The 18,132-nt window shown below is 38.7% G+C and overlaps 1 protein-coding gene across 1 annotated transcript in view; it reads left to right on the top strand.

Moving 5' to 3' along the window:
- Positions 1-18,132, top strand: part of plxna2 (plexin A2) — a 410,426-nt gene that overhangs the window by 322,763 nt on the left and 69,531 nt on the right. The window contains exons 17-19 of the mRNA XM_049486476.1: positions 2,938-3,031; positions 15,432-15,671; positions 16,953-17,096. Coding sequence (XP_049342433.1) covers positions 2,938-3,031; positions 15,432-15,671; positions 16,953-17,096 — 478 coding nt within the window. The remainder of the gene's footprint in view (positions 1-2,937; positions 3,032-15,431; positions 15,672-16,952; positions 17,097-18,132) is intronic.

Here is an 18,132-nt window from a genome sequence, read left to right as displayed (position 1 = left end):
TATAACCAGGTAATAACGCCATTACTAAGCAGTTATAACACATTAATAGAAAGGGCATCAGAACAGTGGCCTGGAGGCTAATCAAACTTTGTCTTTCCAAAAAGTCAGTTATTAATTATAGTATAATTAAACTAATGCTTGATAAATCTTTAATCAGGGTAGTGAAATTAAGTAATAAAGTTGTTATTTGTTTGCATATTTGTTAATGCTGATTGATGGAAAAGAGAAAGATTAACAGTGTAAATGAATTCGGAATCACTATTCATAATGACAGGCCAATTTTTTTTCTGTTTATTTGTTTAGTTTTTTTGTAACTGCTTATTAGTGGTTTTAAAGTATTTACAGTGTATTTAATCATAAATCATTTATAGACTCATTTATAAACCAGTTATAAACCCTTTATAAAGGATTTAAATATTTTTAGTTAAAACAAACAAATTACACACATGGATGGCATTACTTTCTTTTTAGCATACTAAAAAGAGTGTATTACATGTCATGTATGTGTGTAATATGTGTGTTTTAACTAAAAATATTTACATTTCATGAATTATACTATGTTATGTATCATAAATTATTTAAGTATTTTTGTATAAATTTAAGTAATTGTAATTAGGTAATATTGTATGCAGAAATTAAGATTTAATAAAGGTTTATTAAAAGAAAGGTTTGATTCAGCAAAAATAAATTAAGTAAAGTTTAGTTCACTTATTTACTCTGTGTAACATTTAAGTCTTGAAACCGAGTTAAAGTTATTTAAATTTATCTGAAATTAAATTTAATTAAAAAAAAGGAAATGCAGAAAGTTGCGAAACTTTTTTAAAGTAAATTTTACTCTTATTTTTTTTATTTTTTTTTTTTAGTATATACTAGGACAGGTGGTTACGACAAGGCCAGACAGCAGATGTAGCTTTTGCATGATGCTAATATCACTGAAGCATCTTCGAAAAAAAAAGAAAAAAAAAAGAAAAAGCCATATGGCTGCGCTGCTACAACCCGTGCATGGCTAATGCATGTCTAATGCATTGCTCAGAGCTTGTAGAGACGCTTTGTAGCGGCACTTCCTGTGGCTGAAATCAACTGCAGCTCTAGAAACAACTGGATAAGGGCATATTTTTGTTGTATATTATTATTGAGCCACAGACGACCCCTGCATGCTAAACAGGATCTCCACAGCTCTGCTCCTTTGGTGTTTTTTTCAAAGGCGAGCCTACCAACGTTTGATTGCATCTCTACTGAAGTCGGTTAAAAGCATCTTTAACCATTACCTTCTCACAAACCTATTATCTGCAGAGCGGCGTTTGACGTTTTTTTTTTTAAAGGCTGGTTCGGGTTGGAGAAGGAGAGAATGAGGGGAAAGTTTCTTTTTTTGAGCAGAAGTAGGAAGTACAGGATGTGCCGGACTTAGTTCTTCACCATTCTCTCCAGTCTGACACTTTAATTTGGAGCTCTCATGAAATTTCACAAGACATCAGTTTTACCCTTTCGTGAATAGAAGCAGGATATTCAGCTGGGAAATAATAAATGGTCGGGAACTATTGGGACCAATTGGGACCACCACAAAAGACTAATTTGTTATCTGTCGCCTTCTTTAGTCCATGACTTGGCATTTTATACCATTCCATTATGCTAGCCTGCTTATTTCCAGCATTTTTTTTTAATTTATTTTACCATATTTTTTGGACTATTAGGTGCACCAAATAATAATAAGGTGCACCATAAATGAATGTCTATTAATTTAATCTATGTTCATACAGTATATACACTAGTAAGGATGCCTACATCAAAGTGAGCAAGGGTTTCCCTTCCCCCATGTTTCCCTCTTAATGGGAAAAGCTTGGGGAAGCATCTTAATAAACAAAACTATAATTCTTAATACAAAAAAATAAAGTTAAACGAGTGTTGAATGTTAATCTAAACAGATTTAAACTGCGTATATGGGTGAGTAAAGCGCTTCCGTTTATTTACGGTAAGCTTCAGATTTCCAATATTTGCCTAACCATGAGTTTTCAGTGAATGGTGAGTTCTCCAGCACTAAGGCTTGGTGCAGCAGCATTAGCGTTATCGAGATATAAATGGTGCCCGATAGCGCTAGACTGAGGAACCCTGAGTTTTCCGGTAACCCAAGGCAATTCCAATTGAATCACCGTTGAACTGTGAAAGAGCTAGTGCTGTGGTTAGCGGCTAATGCTAATGCTGCTGCACCCAGCCTTAGTGCTGCACTTCAGCAGAGTAGATTTTTGGGAAAATCTACTGTAGTCTTAAAAATATGGTACTAGGCAACACTTTATTTGGATGGTCCATTATAGATGCCTTATAGATGCTTAGCTAACATTCAATTAACATTCAACTGAATGTCTCTTAAATGCAATTTAACCATAAAATGTAACTAAATTGCTTCTCAACTGAGCCTAAGTCTAAAAAAATACCGTATTTATCAACCCTAAAACTTAACCCTAACTTTAAATCTAACCCTAAAATGTTATGATGTTATGATTTTGTGATGAGTTTGGGTAGGGTTTGTAGGGTACATTCAACAGTCATCAATCAAATATTAGATTTCAGCTGCATTTATTAGAAATTATGCAGCTGCCTTATGCAATAGAAATTTTACAGTCTGTCTGCATTTTTTTTCTGTTTTTTTTTTATTTTTTCGTTTTCTTTTAACTACTTAAAAGCTTAAAAGCTACGTACTGCACTGTCTAGCGGATGTCCTGGTTGACTAGTCGACTAATCTATTAGTCAATTAGTCTATTAGTCAATTGTTTAACCCCTTGTGTAGAATGGATAACAGTGCATTGTAATCATGTTTCACAAGTCATATGGCACAAATAAAAAAAAAAATTACAGTAAAGTTGAAAAGACAATGTCAACTTTGCATTGTAATCGTTAATTGAGTTTAATCGTATGATTTTCTTTCTTTTACATCATTTGCAGTGGGCACACTCCCCTTATGGTGACCGGAACCAACCTGGACGTCGTTCAAGAGCCCAGGATACGAGTCAAGTACGGCGGACGTGAGTCAGTAAACGTAAGTACCGCAGAATGGAGGTGTTTGAGGGTTTTTCTGCTTCGTTGGTTATTAGTTCTTCTTTTAATTCCGCGTCCTCTCTTTTCTCCAAACGACCTCAATTACCTGAGTCCCAGGCTTTTAGGAGAACGGCTCTCTCGTGTGTTCCGATATCTCAGGAGAGGGAGGCTAATGAAAGCAAACTCGTATCAGTTTGACTCGGCGGACGCGCAACCTTGAGCGCCGCCGCGCTTTGTCTGCGGGGTCGGAGTTCATTATCGTCGACTTGCGGGAGGGAAGGAGCGCGACAAAGCCTGTCTTTAGACTGCATTAGACTCATTCCTGTCCTTTCTGTTGACCCACAGAGGCGGGGGGATTGGCTGTGAGTCATCCAGTCATCTCCAAAAATATATATTTATATATATATATATAATAATAAAAAGGAAAATATCACAAACCTCCATTACCCACCAGCCACCACACGACCTCGTTGATGGGTGCATATCTCTAAACTGAGATAACGGCCCTGCTGAATAATACCGGCAAAGTGGCCACAAAGTGGTTTCGCCTGAAGTATTTAATTGGAGCGTTTTAACCAGCGCGAGTAACCAACGCTGAAGGGAAATGCCTGCCTTGACTGTATGTTGTTTTTTTGTTGCTGTGGATAAAAAAAAAAGAAAAATCTTACTCACTGGGAAAACTATAGTATAATATACTGTATATATATTTTTTTTTTTTGCTCTATAAGGCGCACTTAAACTCCTTTAATTTTCCCAAAAATCTACAGTATGCCTTATGCATGAATTTTACCAGGTGGTAATAAGCTGAAGGACAACATTATAGAGGAGCTTCAGTTTAGTTCTCCAGCACTAATACTCGAGACTGAAACAGTATTAGCATTAGCCGCTAACTGTGCTAGGCGCTAGCGCTTTTTTCCCCATTCAAAGGTGAGTATTATCAGCCTGTAGCCTGCTGATAACCTGATACCCTGGCTAGCACTGCTGGAGCAGAATTAGCATTACTCATTATCCACGCTAAGGGCTAGTAGCTCTTTTTTATCATTCAGAGGTGAGTATTAATGGTCTCTAGCCTGCTGGTTACCTTATACCCTGGCTAGCACTGCTGAAGTAGCATTAACATTACCCATTAACCATGCTAAAGCCTAGCTATTTCACCATTCAGAGGTGAGTATTATTGGCTTGTAGCCTGCTGACAACCTAACCCTGGCTACCACTGCTGGAACAGCATTAGCATTACCCATTAATGGTGCTCTTTTGCCATGTTAAAACAAGCTAGGTGGGACAAACCGCTAGCTAATATTTCTCTGGCTTACCAGAGAACACTCAGGGTGTACACCCTCCCTGTGTATCGCTGTTGGGCTGGATTAGCCGCTAAATGTGGTTAGCCTTAGTGGAAATCTGCAAATCTAAGCTTGCTCACTCAAATAAACAGTTTTTAAAAGAAAAATCTGTGTAGATTATCATCCATCACTCGTTTGACTTTAAAATATATATATTTTTTACTTAACTTAGCTTAGGTCTGCTGAATTAGAAGGAAAACATGGCGACACCCACTGTTCCTTACTAGTTTCGCTTAATGCATACAAAAGCTTATAATCCTTGGTGCGCCATATATATATATATATATTTATATATATATATATGGAAATAGACCAGATAGTGCACTTCATAATATGCTGTGCCTTATAGGGTAAAAAATACGGTACTATTATTCTGAGGAATACAAACTAAATCTGAGTGTCCAGGCTGAGTGTACAGGGTAAAAAGGCACGTCGTAGAGTGGTGGGTGGTGGGTAGGTGGTGGTGGGTGGTGGGTTGGTTGGGGAGGGCGAGGGGATTGTTTAATGGGTGTCTGGGGAAGATTAAGTACTGTCAGAAAGCTTCGTCAGCATAACAAGAGCCTGCTATAATCAAAGTGAGGTTGAGGAATCGTTACAATTTGCATTTGTTTTCTCGTCCTCCTAGGAGTCCATGTTTAATTAAGGGAATGGGTTTTCCTGGCCTGGTCAGGGAAGAACGGATAGATAGAGGGCAATCCGAGGGTGGTCTCCACATGTGGAGGATAAGTGGCGTCCTAGACTAATCCATAAAAAAGTCACTTATTTTTTATGTCACCTTCTATGTATAATCGTATACAGTATATACATTTTTAGAACAGCCGAGTGGCTGTGTTGAGTTTTTGTGCTACCTTTGTCAAACCGTGCTTCCCTAGTGTTTAATTAAGGTTTCGATAAAATGCAGAATCCACCAGAGATCCCATTTAAACCTATAGTTACTTACACAAACAACATGGAGCTGAATTTTTCTCAACTTTACGCAAATCAATTATGACGCGGTAAAGCGACATTATAACCCGATTGGCTTCTAGCTTTTCTTCAGACCAATCACATACAAGGCGGTCCGGCGTCCTCAAGCTTCTGCTCTCTGAATTTCTTGATTTACAGTCATATGAAAAAGTTTGGGCACCCCTATTAATCTTAATCATTTTTAGTTCTAAATATTCGGGTGTTTGCAACAGCCATTTCAGTTTGATATATCTAATAACTGATGGACACAGTAATATTTCAGGATTGAAATGAGGTTTTTTGTATTAACAGAAAATGTGCAATATGCATTAAACCAAAATTTGACCGGTGCAAAAGTATGGTCACCCTTATCGTTTTATTGATTTGAATACTCCTAACTACTTTTTACTGACTTACTGAAGCACAAAATTTTATTTTTTTGTTTGGTAACCTGGCTATGAAGCTTTGAACTTCATAGCCAGGTGTATCCAATCATGAGAAAAGGTTTTTATGGTGTCCAATTGCAAGTTGTTCTCCTATTTGAATCTCCTCTGAAGAGTGGCATCACGGGCTCATCAAAACAACTCTCAAATTATCTAAAAACAAAGATTGTTCAACATAGGATGTTCATAGGATGTAAGATTGTTCAGGGGAAGGATACAAAAAGTTGTCTCACAGATTTAACCTGTCAGTTTCCACCGTGAGGAACATAGTAAGGAAATGGAAGAGCACAGGGACAGTTCTTGTTAAGCCCAGAAGTGGCAGGCCAAGAAAAATATCAGAAAGGCAGAGAAGAAGAATGGTGAGAACAGTCAAGGACAATCCACAGACCACCTCCAAAGAGCTGCAGCATCATCTTGCTGCAGGTGGTGTCACTGTGCATCGCTCAACAATACTGCAAAAGCACTGAGTCGCCTGAGGTGTGCTTTCGCCTTTTGCATACCTCAGGTGACTCTGTTTGTGGCGTGCTTGCAGAAATGGCTTCTTTCGCGTAGCTCTCCCATACATAATACATCATCCTTTTTTGCAGTTCACATTTTTGTCAACTGGCTCAGTTTCGTGTAAAATCATATTAAAAACTAAAACTAATGTTCTGTTCTATCATTTATTTATAGCACTGCTTCAGTTTCAGTTTGCTCTTTCTGTGTAGCATGACATTTTTCAGAATTGGAATCTACAGTGTTATCTGTGATGAAAAAAAAATAAATCAGTTTACAGAGTACATATCAGTAATACGTATCTCTTCGCCTGATTTCAGGGAGGGATACAAGGGATTTTCATTTTAGTGCAAAATATCCAAAATTAAAACATCTAAAAAATAGTTTTTCAGCAATATGTTCTGGGCATGTTGAAAACGAGCAGTAATAACTACATTTGGAGGATATATTCAATCCCGAAGCAGCTTTTAAAGGCTTGTTTGCTGGACATTTTGGGAAAGAAATCAATGACTATAGAAGAAAGGATTATAACAAGCCAATAACCCTATTTCTCCTAGCAAGCTACTTACACAGTAATAGTGCTGTTCTGTGAGAAATTGGCCCTGAATCATCAGAAAAGCAGATAGAATTTCAGTGTGTTGTTGCTGTCATACAACTTTAAATATATAGGGGAAGCTCACTCGACAGGGACTAAGCTTAAGATTGAACTACACAACATTTTGAATGGAGATTTACCATTAAAAGCTAAATATAGTCAAGGACTTAATAAGAGAGCACTTAAAAACGATGAGTTTCTTTGATTTTACCAGATTTAAAAACCTCTGGAATATAATCAAGAGGAAGATGGATGATCGCAAGCCATCAAACCACCAAACTGAACTCTTGAATTTCTGCACCAGGAGTAAAGCAGCATAAAGTTATCCAAAAGCAGTGTGTAAGACTGGTGGAGGAGAATATGATGCCAAGATACATGAAGAAAACTGTGATTAAGAAACAGGGTTATTCCACCAAATATTGATTTCTGAACTCTGAGCTAGCTAACTTTCCTTTTCCACCTTAAATGGTGCAACGGATGGCAGAAGCTGCAGCTTTTAAGGTGGAACGGAAAGATAAAATAAAATAAAAGCTAATCAAAGCTAATTTCAGCTCCCCATCACAGAGGAATTAAGGAATGGACAACCTTTCCCCTTTCTGAAGATTTGAAGACAACTAGTTAACCAGCAACAGCAGCAGCTAGGTTACTGAACTTTAGCGCTCCTGATGACGTATCGGGTGCTTGAAGGGTTGTTTCAAATCTCAGAGGGAGGAGCTCTGTTCCAATAGGAAGGGGTAAACTCGAAAACAAGGGGTAGGGGCCAAGGGGTGAAATGGGATTGAACCACTGTTAACTAATGTACAACTGTTAGGGTTACATATCACCCGCCACCATGTTTGACAGCAGAGAGAAATCTCTAAAAACGATGAAACTAAGAAACACTGAATGAGCAGGTTCAAATGGTTCAAATGATCTGAAGACAACTAGTTAACCAGCAGCAGCAGCAGCTAGGTTTCAATTCTTAGAGGGAGGAGCTCTGTTCCAATGGGAAGGGGTAAACTCGAAAACAAGGGGTAGGGGCCAATGGGTAAAATGGGATTGAACCACTGTTAACTAATGTACAACTGTTAGGGTTACATATCACCCGCCACCATGTTTAACAGCAGAGAAAAAAAAACCCTAAAAACTATGAAATTAAGAAAGTATGAATGAGCAGGTTCAAATGGTTCAAATGATCTGAAGACAACTAGTTAACCAGCAGCAGCAGCTAGCTAGCTAGGTTACTGAACTTTAGCGCTCCTGATGACGTATCGGGCGCTTGAAGGATTGTTTCAATTCTTAGAGGGAGGAGCTCTGTTCCAATGGGAAGGGGTAAACTTGAAAACAAGGGGTAGGGGCCAATGGCTGAAATGGGATTGAACCACTGTTAAATAATGTACATCCGCCACCATGTTTAACAGCATAGAAAAAAACAACTAAAAAGTAAGAAATGAGCCGGTTCAAATGCACAACTCCTCGAAAACCCTACCCCCTCCTTCCCCCTCACTCGGAGCATTCTCCAAACTGCAGGCTGAGCTTTGATTTGCAGCCTTGAAAGGGAAGGAGTGAATTTTTATTAACCGCTGAGGTTACAATTACACATCTTTTCATCCCCTCCCTCTCGCCTTTTGACGCCGGGGAGAAGCAAACAGCGGCACATCCTGGCAGTCGGAGCCCGGGAGCGTGTCAACGCGGCCTTCAAATTGTCACCTGCCTCCTCCCCAAATTGCCTCGCCTCCTCCCCCTCCCTCCCCGCCCTCGCCTTACCTGGCAGCAGCCTCAAAAGTCAGGCGAAATCGGAGACAATTGCCTTTGTGCGTCCCGCCGTACCTGTCACCAGCCTACAATTGAGACATTAATCATCGTCCTGATTACGGTGAAAAGCATTTTTTTTATTCTGCTTCCATTTTCTTTCCAAGGAACGGGGGAAAAAAAGGGGGCGTCTGGCACGTGGAACAGCAGAGAGAGAGAGGCAGTAATGACGAGTAAAGACAAGACAAGATGGATTCCTAAAGCATTATCAGCTGCTGTCCTGATCAGAACAGCACTTCAGCATGTATGGCGCTGAAGAGAAGCACTTCAGAATCGCAGGCAATCAGATGATGTTCCCAGCAATCAGAGCCAGAGACCTCCCCAGACGCCACTTTTAAAGGCAATGCCGAGCTTAAACAGATAATAGAAGTCTGCTTATTTGTGTATTTGTGCTGCCTGTATATATATATATATATATATATATATATATATATATATATATATATATATATATATACATATATATATTTATTTATTTATTATCACGAGTTAACAACAGCAGCGTTTCTACTTTGTAGGTTTTAAATTGAAATTTAAACGTAGATTTAACTTTATCTTTCAGCCCCTTCAGCAGCCATTACAATGGACATCACTTTTTTTTTTTGATTGGTTGGTTGATTGACACACTGTTCATTTGATCAGACCATAAACCAGCCAGTAAAAAAGTTTATAAATGGAGCAGCAGCAGAGTGCTTGTTTACAGCTGTGATGATTATCTGGGTAATAAATCAGGTTCAACTGCACCTGAACAGCCGTTATATTTGATACATGGGTTGGATTGAGACCGAGATCATCTCCTCTCGCTGGTCTCGAATGCGATAACTGATTTCACATCTGCTGAAACAAACCACATCAATGGTACAAATGAACTAGAATCCGATTAAACCAGACCAAATGGTGCTGATGTGAAAAAACGGCCTAAAACATTTGGCGCTGTGCTCTTGCATTCATCTTTACAGGACGACCACTATGCCTTGGGGGAGTAGCGACAGTGCTGAACTTTCTCCATTTGTAGACTGTATTTTTGTGTGGTATTAGTTTAAGCAGACTGTGTTCGTCTATTGTTGTGACTTAGATGAAGATCAGAAGACATTTGGTGACCAATGAGTTTATGCAGAAATCCAAGTAATCCCAAAGGGTTCACATACTTATTATTTTTTTTTTTTTGCAACTGCAGTATAGAGAAACATTAACAGGACTACAGTCTCTAATCATTATAGAACTACAAGGTCCTCTTACAGGATCAATAGAGCTGAAAAGTGATAATGGAAAGGAAACAGAGAGAGAGAAACAGAGGGAGAGCGAGACAAATGATCGCAGAGAAAAAAAACAAATGTGGTTTCAAAAAAAAATAAATAAAAAAAATAAAAAAATCATGCAGCATCCAGCCAGTTCTCTGAGCAGATGGTATTGTGAGCCAGCATTAAATTGCGAGTGCGGGTGCTGTTCCAGGCAGCATGAGGCGCGTTGCTGTGGTAGCATCTGTCCCTGCTCTCTCTCGCAAGGCACTTCCACTGAGGGAGAAAGAGCCCAATAGATCTGAATTCTACAGCAGAGCCCGGAGCGTCCCTCCCAGCCATTCAGAGTCGCTGAGGTTGCTGTACCAGTTCACGAAAAAGCGCGAGAGAGCGTGTTAGAGTGAATTAGACTGCTTACTCTTACATCTTTTACAATTTAGCTGCATTCACAACACATTTCAATCATTCATTGAGTTGTGATGAAGTTCCGTGAAGTCGTTTAGTGCAGTCGGTTCTAGATCTGCAACCATTTTCAATTATAAAACTGCGTCGATTCCAAATTTCAGTGTCGGCTAATCGCTAATTTGCAACAGCAGCACACTACACCCAAATTGATACATACATTTGGGCAGCTGTGGTTTTATGTTTTTTATTGGATACAATCCGGGTTAGCACCCGAACATCCCTTTCAGACAGCTTCCTCTTACAGCGTCCACAGTTAATCCTGTTGGATGTGGTTCATCCTTCTTGGTGGTATGCTGACATTACCATGGATACCGTGGCTCTTGATGCATCACAAAGACTTGCTGTCTTGGTCACAGATGTGCCAGCAAGACGTGCACCAACAATTTGTCCTCTTTTTAACTGAATTATGGGTATGTCACCCATAATGTTGTGTGCATTGCAATATTTTGAGCAAAACTGTGCTCTTACACTGCTTATTGAACCTACACACTCTTACAGCTCTTACTGGTACAATAGCCATGAAACCTAGCCATTGTCCAACCCCTGTGTTTACTCAGTAAATATTAAAACATTACACATTTAAACATCTTCTCGACATTTAAAGGGCATTTAAATCCCACATAGAGAAAGCTAGGAAAAGGAGCCATATCCACCCCCTCTGTCACTTTCATGCAAATAAATTGTTGCTGGCCACCATATGCAGTATATACTGTATTTATGAAAGTTTATTACACAAACAAGCTTTTTCATACTTGGACAGTAGGTACAGATCCTACCTTCAGACGAAGTCTGCAGGCTAATACAACAAAAATACATAAATGTCGTTTCTTCGAAATGTGTTTTCTTCTCCTTTTTTTTCTTTTCTTTTTGTTGTGTTGCCCCCAGTGTGACCTCTACTTGACAGCGCTCCAAAGACCCCCAATGGCTTGCTTTGGCTGCACTGAGGACTCGCTCAGTAGGGCGATAGCATGGCGCCAGAGCTATCGAGTTACATTCATTATTAAACAGTCTGTCTTGATGGAGGTCTTGGTATCGCAGCAGAAGTGTACAGTAAGTTTCGTGTCCAGAATCTTCACGCTGCAGAACTGGTTGGACCTCATGTTAGTCTGAAATCGGGAAATATTGAATATTGTGAAATAAATAGTCTCACCAGCTGCGATATTACCACTGTCCAACCGATTAATATTGATACTGAAATGTTAACATTTTACAATAAGTGTACATTAATTAACAGTACTTAATATACAGTGTCTCAATTAATCATTAAATTGCAATTGCATTAATTGCTTAACTTAATCATTCAAATAATGTTTATTACTCTCCTGTTATTGAGTATAACATGATAAAAACAAGAAATTTTTGCTAAGAATCTGTGATTTAACAAATTTAGTTTGACTACTGTGACAGAACACCCACTGTAGCTTTTGTCCTGCTTTTAATCTTCAATCTGTTTGAGTCTTATTCGTTCATGTTTTTTGATGTCATACTTTTTACATTAGTAATCAGACAGTACGCTACTAATGGGGCTAATGGGTAATTATTTAAAAAAAGACAAATTCAGACTCAGGGGAGCAGACAGACTATCCGTTTCCCGAAAGGAATGAAGGAACGTGGAATGAGGAAATGCATCAGAATGAGGCACAGCTCGAGTCTGGAGGCCCGCGTACGTTAGATTTTTTTTCACGTCTGCCAAAATCAAGTTTGCGTGGCCGAAACCGCTTTTGCATCGATCGGGTAGCCGAGCGGCGCAGGTACGGGGCGTGGCGTTCGCCGTGCTTTGAAGATATTTAGCTCTAATTAAGTTCCCCCTGGAGAGCAGAAGAGAGAGATGAGATGAAAACCTCGCGGCGCAGTCGGGGATTCGCCGCAATCAATTTTGTTGTTTGAGAGTTAGTGGCGCTCTCTGGAGCTCGGAGGGGAAGGCTCAGTGCCTGGGTGTAAATGAGTATGGGAGTGTGAGAGAGAGAGAGTGAGTGTGTGAGTGTGTGTGTTGCGATGACTGTAGAAAACATGGACTCTGTGGTTCCATTCCCTTCTGTTCTTTAGAAATGAAGCCAAAATCGTCAAAGCCATGTTGTCAAATTTGCAACCAGAGTCTGTGCAGTAGAGACCAGATTTTCCTTTATAAATCATTGGTTGTTTTATTGTTTTATTGATTTCAATAACTTTATGGTCTTTAGAGGAAGGATACAAAAAGTTCTCAGAGATCTCAGAGATTTCAGCTGTCAGTTTCCACTGTGAGGAACAGAGTCAGGGAAATGGAAGAACCACAGACAGAGTTCTAGTTAAGACCTGAAGAAGTGACAGAACAAGAAAAATCTCAGATAAGCAGAGGAGAAGGATGGTGAGAACAGTTATAGTGAACCCACAGATCAGCTCCCAACACCTACAACATCATCTTACTGCAGATGGAGTCACTCTGCATCAATCAACTATTTAGCAAACTTTGCACAAGGAGAGGCTGTATGGGAGAGAAATGCAGAGGAAGCCTTTTCAGAGCACACACCACAAACAGAGTCACTTCAGGTATGCTAAAGCTAAAGCTAAAGCACATTTGAACAAGTCAGCTTTTTTATATTGGAATAAGGTTCTGTGGACTGAAGAAACAACAATTTAAAAGCTATTTAGAGGGTGGTTATTTATGCATGGAGGAAAGCATAACACAGCATTCCAATACAAACACTTGTAAAAACGCCCACAGTAAAATTAGCTGGTGGTTCCATCATTCTATTAGGCTGTGGGACCAGTTCAGGTACTGGGAATATTGCTAAAGGTAATGGTCACATGGATTCTGGTCATTATTAGCAGATTCTTGAGAACAATGTTCAAGAATAAGTGAGAAAATCATCTAAACAAATGTTTTACTCTAGTAAGGTAAAGATAACCAACATTTCTACTTATATAATGTAACAAAGTATTTGTGCTTTTTTTTGATGCATCTGAGCACAATAACAGTAAATGATCAATTTTAATTAATTAATGATAAACTCACTAGTTTCCTGGCAGCTCAACTACAACTCCATGCTCCATGCTCCATGCTACTCCATGTTATGCAGCTGACCATTCTGTTCTAGTCAAAAGCTGTCAATCATTTTCTTACGATGGAGCAGAATGAAGGTTTAAAAATTATTTCTGGGGGAAAATGAAACTAAAACAGAAAGATAAGTGTTGGAATTGTTGGACTTTGGACATGGATAGATTTCTTGAAGGTTTAAAGGAGGTTGAAGGTTTATATTTTTACTTTATGTTCCACTGTGTTGGTTTTACTCAATCGAATGACAGTAGAAGCCTTGTCTTGACTTGACTTGATGTTATATTTGGCTCTAAAAACACACATGTGGATGGGTGGAACAACACGTCATACCGCAACCAGCCAGCAGAGGCACTAGACCAGTAGCGGCTTCACTTTTGAAGAGAGTCATCAGTGTGTGTTGTTGGTTAAAAGGAAAGAGAATATTGTTAAAACAAGGCCAGAAGTGCGTTCTGACACTACTTTTTCCTTTCTACCGCTGCATGAACATGGCAGTGACATTATGCTCTAACCTGCAGCTTTCATTTGCACTCCTGGTTAAAGAGGTTACTCAGAATAAGGGTTTCCGTGTTCACTTCCTGTACGTCCAGCACCAAGTCCTGCGCTAGTCCTGTAGACCCAGGAGTGCCTGACCGTGTTCTTCTGTCGTTTAGAGCAGAAGAGAAGAGCAGCAAGAGACGCTTAGCTGGTTCTTGGCTCGTCCCAATCGCGGATCCTTCATGTTTGATATCGGTAGCTTTGAGAAATAGAGCATGAGGACACTCCTACACTGCGGTTCAACCGCTGTTTTTCTGGACTATTTTAGGAGGCGTCGCTCTGTTTCTTTTCTTCTGCTGACAGAATGTGAAAGGGAAAAAAAGCAAGCTTTGTTTTATTTTTTAGGGTTACTTCACTTAAGTAATTATTGCACAAATTCTCGTTCACTTTTTCAACATTTCCAAAAAAACTTAATGGGTATTTAATTAACTTCTCAGGTCAATTAGGTTCATTTGTGATGGAGAACAAGTGCAGACTTTAAATGCATGAGATTGGAAGGAGGAAGTTGTTGGCAGATTGCATTGTATTTCCTAATCGAAGCCAATATATTGCCGTTTAAATAGCCACAGTTCTTCTGAATATATCTATTCTAATAGGCGTGGTGGTCTCAAAATGTTGTGTTCAGATATTGCTATCTTGGCAACGGAAAACACAGGTGCGCCACTGACTGAAAACAACCCAGACAGCAGTCTATAGACAGATGTGTATTGCAATCTTGGAAATGTGCATACACCCATATAAAAGAAAAGTGCATTTAAGTATATTTTATTTGTTAAGTAGACTTAACATAAAAATACATACTTGCAACATTTGAATTAATACATACTTAAATGCATACTAAATGTACTATTTTGGAACAACTAATGCCATCTTGTAAGTGTATTACAATTGTAATTAAGCTATAGTAAAAAAAAAAAAAACACTACACTAAATGCACTTTAAGCAGTATTTAATATCACTAGAAAATATTTTCCATCAACACAACATTTAATTTAAAGCTTTTTAACACTGTATTTCTTAAAATACATTTTATGGAAATACAGAGAAAGTACAGGGGTTGGACAATGAAACTGAACCACCTGTCATTTTAGTGTGAGATTTTAGGTTTCATGGCTAAATTGGAGCAGCCTGGTGGCCAATCTTCATTAATTGCACATTATTGCACCAGTAAGAGCAGTAAGAGTGTGAAGGTTCAATTAGCAGGGTAAGAGCACAGTTTTACTGCTCAAAATATTGCAATGCACACTATAACATTATGTGTGACATACCAGAGTTCAAAAGAGGACAAATTGTTGGTGCACGTCTTGCTGGAGCATCTGTGACCAAGACAGCAAGTCTTTGTGATGCATCAAGAGCCACAGTATCCAGGGTAACATCAGCATACCACCAAGTAGGATGAACCAACCACATCCAACAGGATTAACTGTGGACGCTGTAAGAGGAAGCTGTCTGAAAGGGATGTTCGTGTGCTAACCTGGATTGTATACAAAAAATATAAATCTCTCTCTCTCTCTCTCTCAGGTGTGTAAGGTTCTGAACACCACCAGTATGAGCTGCTTCGCTCCGTCTCTGACGGCGGAGTACCGGCCCGGGCTGGACTCGGTGAAGCACGCCGACGAGTTTGGCTTCATCTTCAACAACGTGCAGGCGCTGCTGGTCTACAACAACACCAACTTCCTCTACTACCCCAACCCCTTCTTCGAGCCTCTCAGCACCAACGGGGTTCTGGAGCAGAAGCCAGGATCACCAATTATCCTGAAGGTAGCGTCCTGTTCATCACAAGTGATGTGGATGGTGCCCTTTAACTGTGTGATCAAATTATATCAGCGGGGGTTCAGCACCTGCAGAGCGGTGCAGTGCACGGATTTAGCTTTTTGAGCTTGTGGATGCTTCATGGATGCTCAACTGAAATTCAGCTAACATTTAACTGCATATGTATTAAGCGAAATTAGATCAAACAGCTACCCTGCTAACATTATAGAATGTTATAACATTATTCCAGAACCTTAGCTTGTAAAGTTGCAGAAATAATGTTCCAGGAACCTTCTGAAACACGTAACATAATAATGCTTTCCATCACATTATTAGAATGTTTCTCACATAATATTCCCAGCTACATGAATACTACATTAAAATGAACAGTTCCCAAAGTGTGACACAAGTAACATCGCAAGAACATTACCAGGATGTTTAAAACGTTCAATAAAAAACTTGACAGATTGAATGTTCTAAAAACGTAACATTTAGAAAACATTCGACTAACAACAAATTGGTAGCACGGTAAAAAAACAAGGACGTTTACTTGATGTAAAGCTATTTAAACAAACTAAATCAAAGTATGTACAAAGTACTAAATGTAGGGAGTAGGATGGGAATCCTTCTCAAGGTTCCTCCCAAGGTGACTTCCTTTTTGCTTAACAAAAGCTCTTTTTTTGGATCTTTGTGAAGCCGCTTTGTATGTATAGCCCTGAAAAAAAAAGAGACCACTTAAAAACGACGAGTTTCTTTGATTTTACCAAATTGAAAACCTTTGGAATATAATAATCAAGAGGAAGATGGATGATCACAAGCCATCAAACCACCAAACTGAACTGCTTGAATTTCTGCACCAGGAGTAAAGCAGCATAAAGTTATCCAAAAGCAGTGTGTAAGACTGGTGGAGGAGAGAACTTGATGCCAAGATGCATGAAGAAAACTGTGATTAAAAACCACCATGGATTGCATTATTTGAGGTCTGAAAGCTCTGTATCTTTTTTGTTATTTCTGCCATTTCTCATTTTCTGCAAATGAATGCTCTAAATGAGAATATAATTTTATTTGGAATTTGGGAGAAATGTTGTCTGTAGTTTATAGAATAAAACAACACTGTTCATTTTACTCAAACATAAACCTATAAATAGCAAAATCAGAGAAATTTAGATACTCTTTTTTTTCCAGAGCTATAATATATAAGTATATAAAACAATTTCAATTATTAAACAAAAAAAAAAACATTTTTTTATCTTACAAAATACAAAATCAATGTGTGTGTGTGTGTTTCAGGGGAAGAACCTGGTTCCCTCAGCCTCAGGTGGAGTGAAGCTGAACTACACGGTGCTCCTCGGAGAGACCCCCTGCTCAGTCACCGTCTCAGACACCCAGCTGCTCTGTGAGCCCCCCAACCTCACCGGCCAGTACAAAGTCATGGTAAGACGATTTGTGTGTTGCATGAGTGCGTGTGTGTGTGTTGCATGTGTGTGTGTGTGTGTGTGTGTCTTTACATCTACAGTAATTATATACAAAATACATTATACTCTATACTGTGTGGTACCACTTTAAAATAAGACTATCCTTATAAATGTGTTATAAATGGTGTATAAACTAGATTATGAAGTATTCTGTTATTATTATGTTATATTACATTGTTGATTAGGTTGTAAATGCCTTAAAACCATTGATAAGCAGTTACAACACATGAATCAAAAAGTCAACAGTGATCCGTTGTTTGCTTAGTCATTTAATTCAACTGAATCATTTAATTTATAGTAAACTAAAATAAAGAGTTAAACATACCTACGAATATATTAATATGACAGGTTTAATGCTGATTGATGGAAAACACAAAGTAAGATCGGTATCTTACTAAGTTGTTATTTGTTTATTAACTGCTCATTAATGAGTTTTAACAGTATTTTCAGCCTTTTTTCAATAACCAATAATAACCTCCTTTATAAACCATTCATAAACTCTTTATAAAGGTAGTCTTATTTTAGTTAGTGGTGCCTACTGTGTTTTTGAGATGCAATTTTCAATGCAATATTGCAAAACTAAAAATTGTAACACTTCAATATATCAATATATTCGTACACCCCTATACTCTACCTGCTTATCGCCTGCATTACAGCTGCTGCTGGTTTGTTTGGTAAGGTGTGAAAGGTGTGTATCAAGTGTGTTACAGTGAAAGGCAGTGTTGCGTGTGTGTTATCTGGTTCAGTCATCCAGACAAATCAGGTCACGCACCTGCCTCACACCTGCAGAGATTTATCTGAAGCTAAAGCTCAGTCTGAGAATAGACATGCAGCGATTAGTTCCAGCCTATAGTCACTGACTAATTACAGACAGTGTAACTGCATATGTGTGCTTATATCTGTCAAACTTATATATTATATAGATGTATTACAGCCAAAGTGATCTATTTTAAGTGTTTATTTCTCTTTTTGTCGATGATGATTATGGCTCACAG

This window comes from Astyanax mexicanus, chromosome 13 (assembly GCF_023375975.1).
Source record: "Astyanax mexicanus isolate ESR-SI-001 chromosome 13, AstMex3_surface, whole genome shotgun sequence".
Lineage (NCBI taxonomy): Eukaryota > Metazoa > Chordata > Actinopteri > Characiformes > Acestrorhamphidae > Astyanax > Astyanax mexicanus.
The sequence above is the reverse complement of the archived record's forward strand: the minus strand, read 5'-3'. Positions and strand labels throughout refer to the sequence as shown.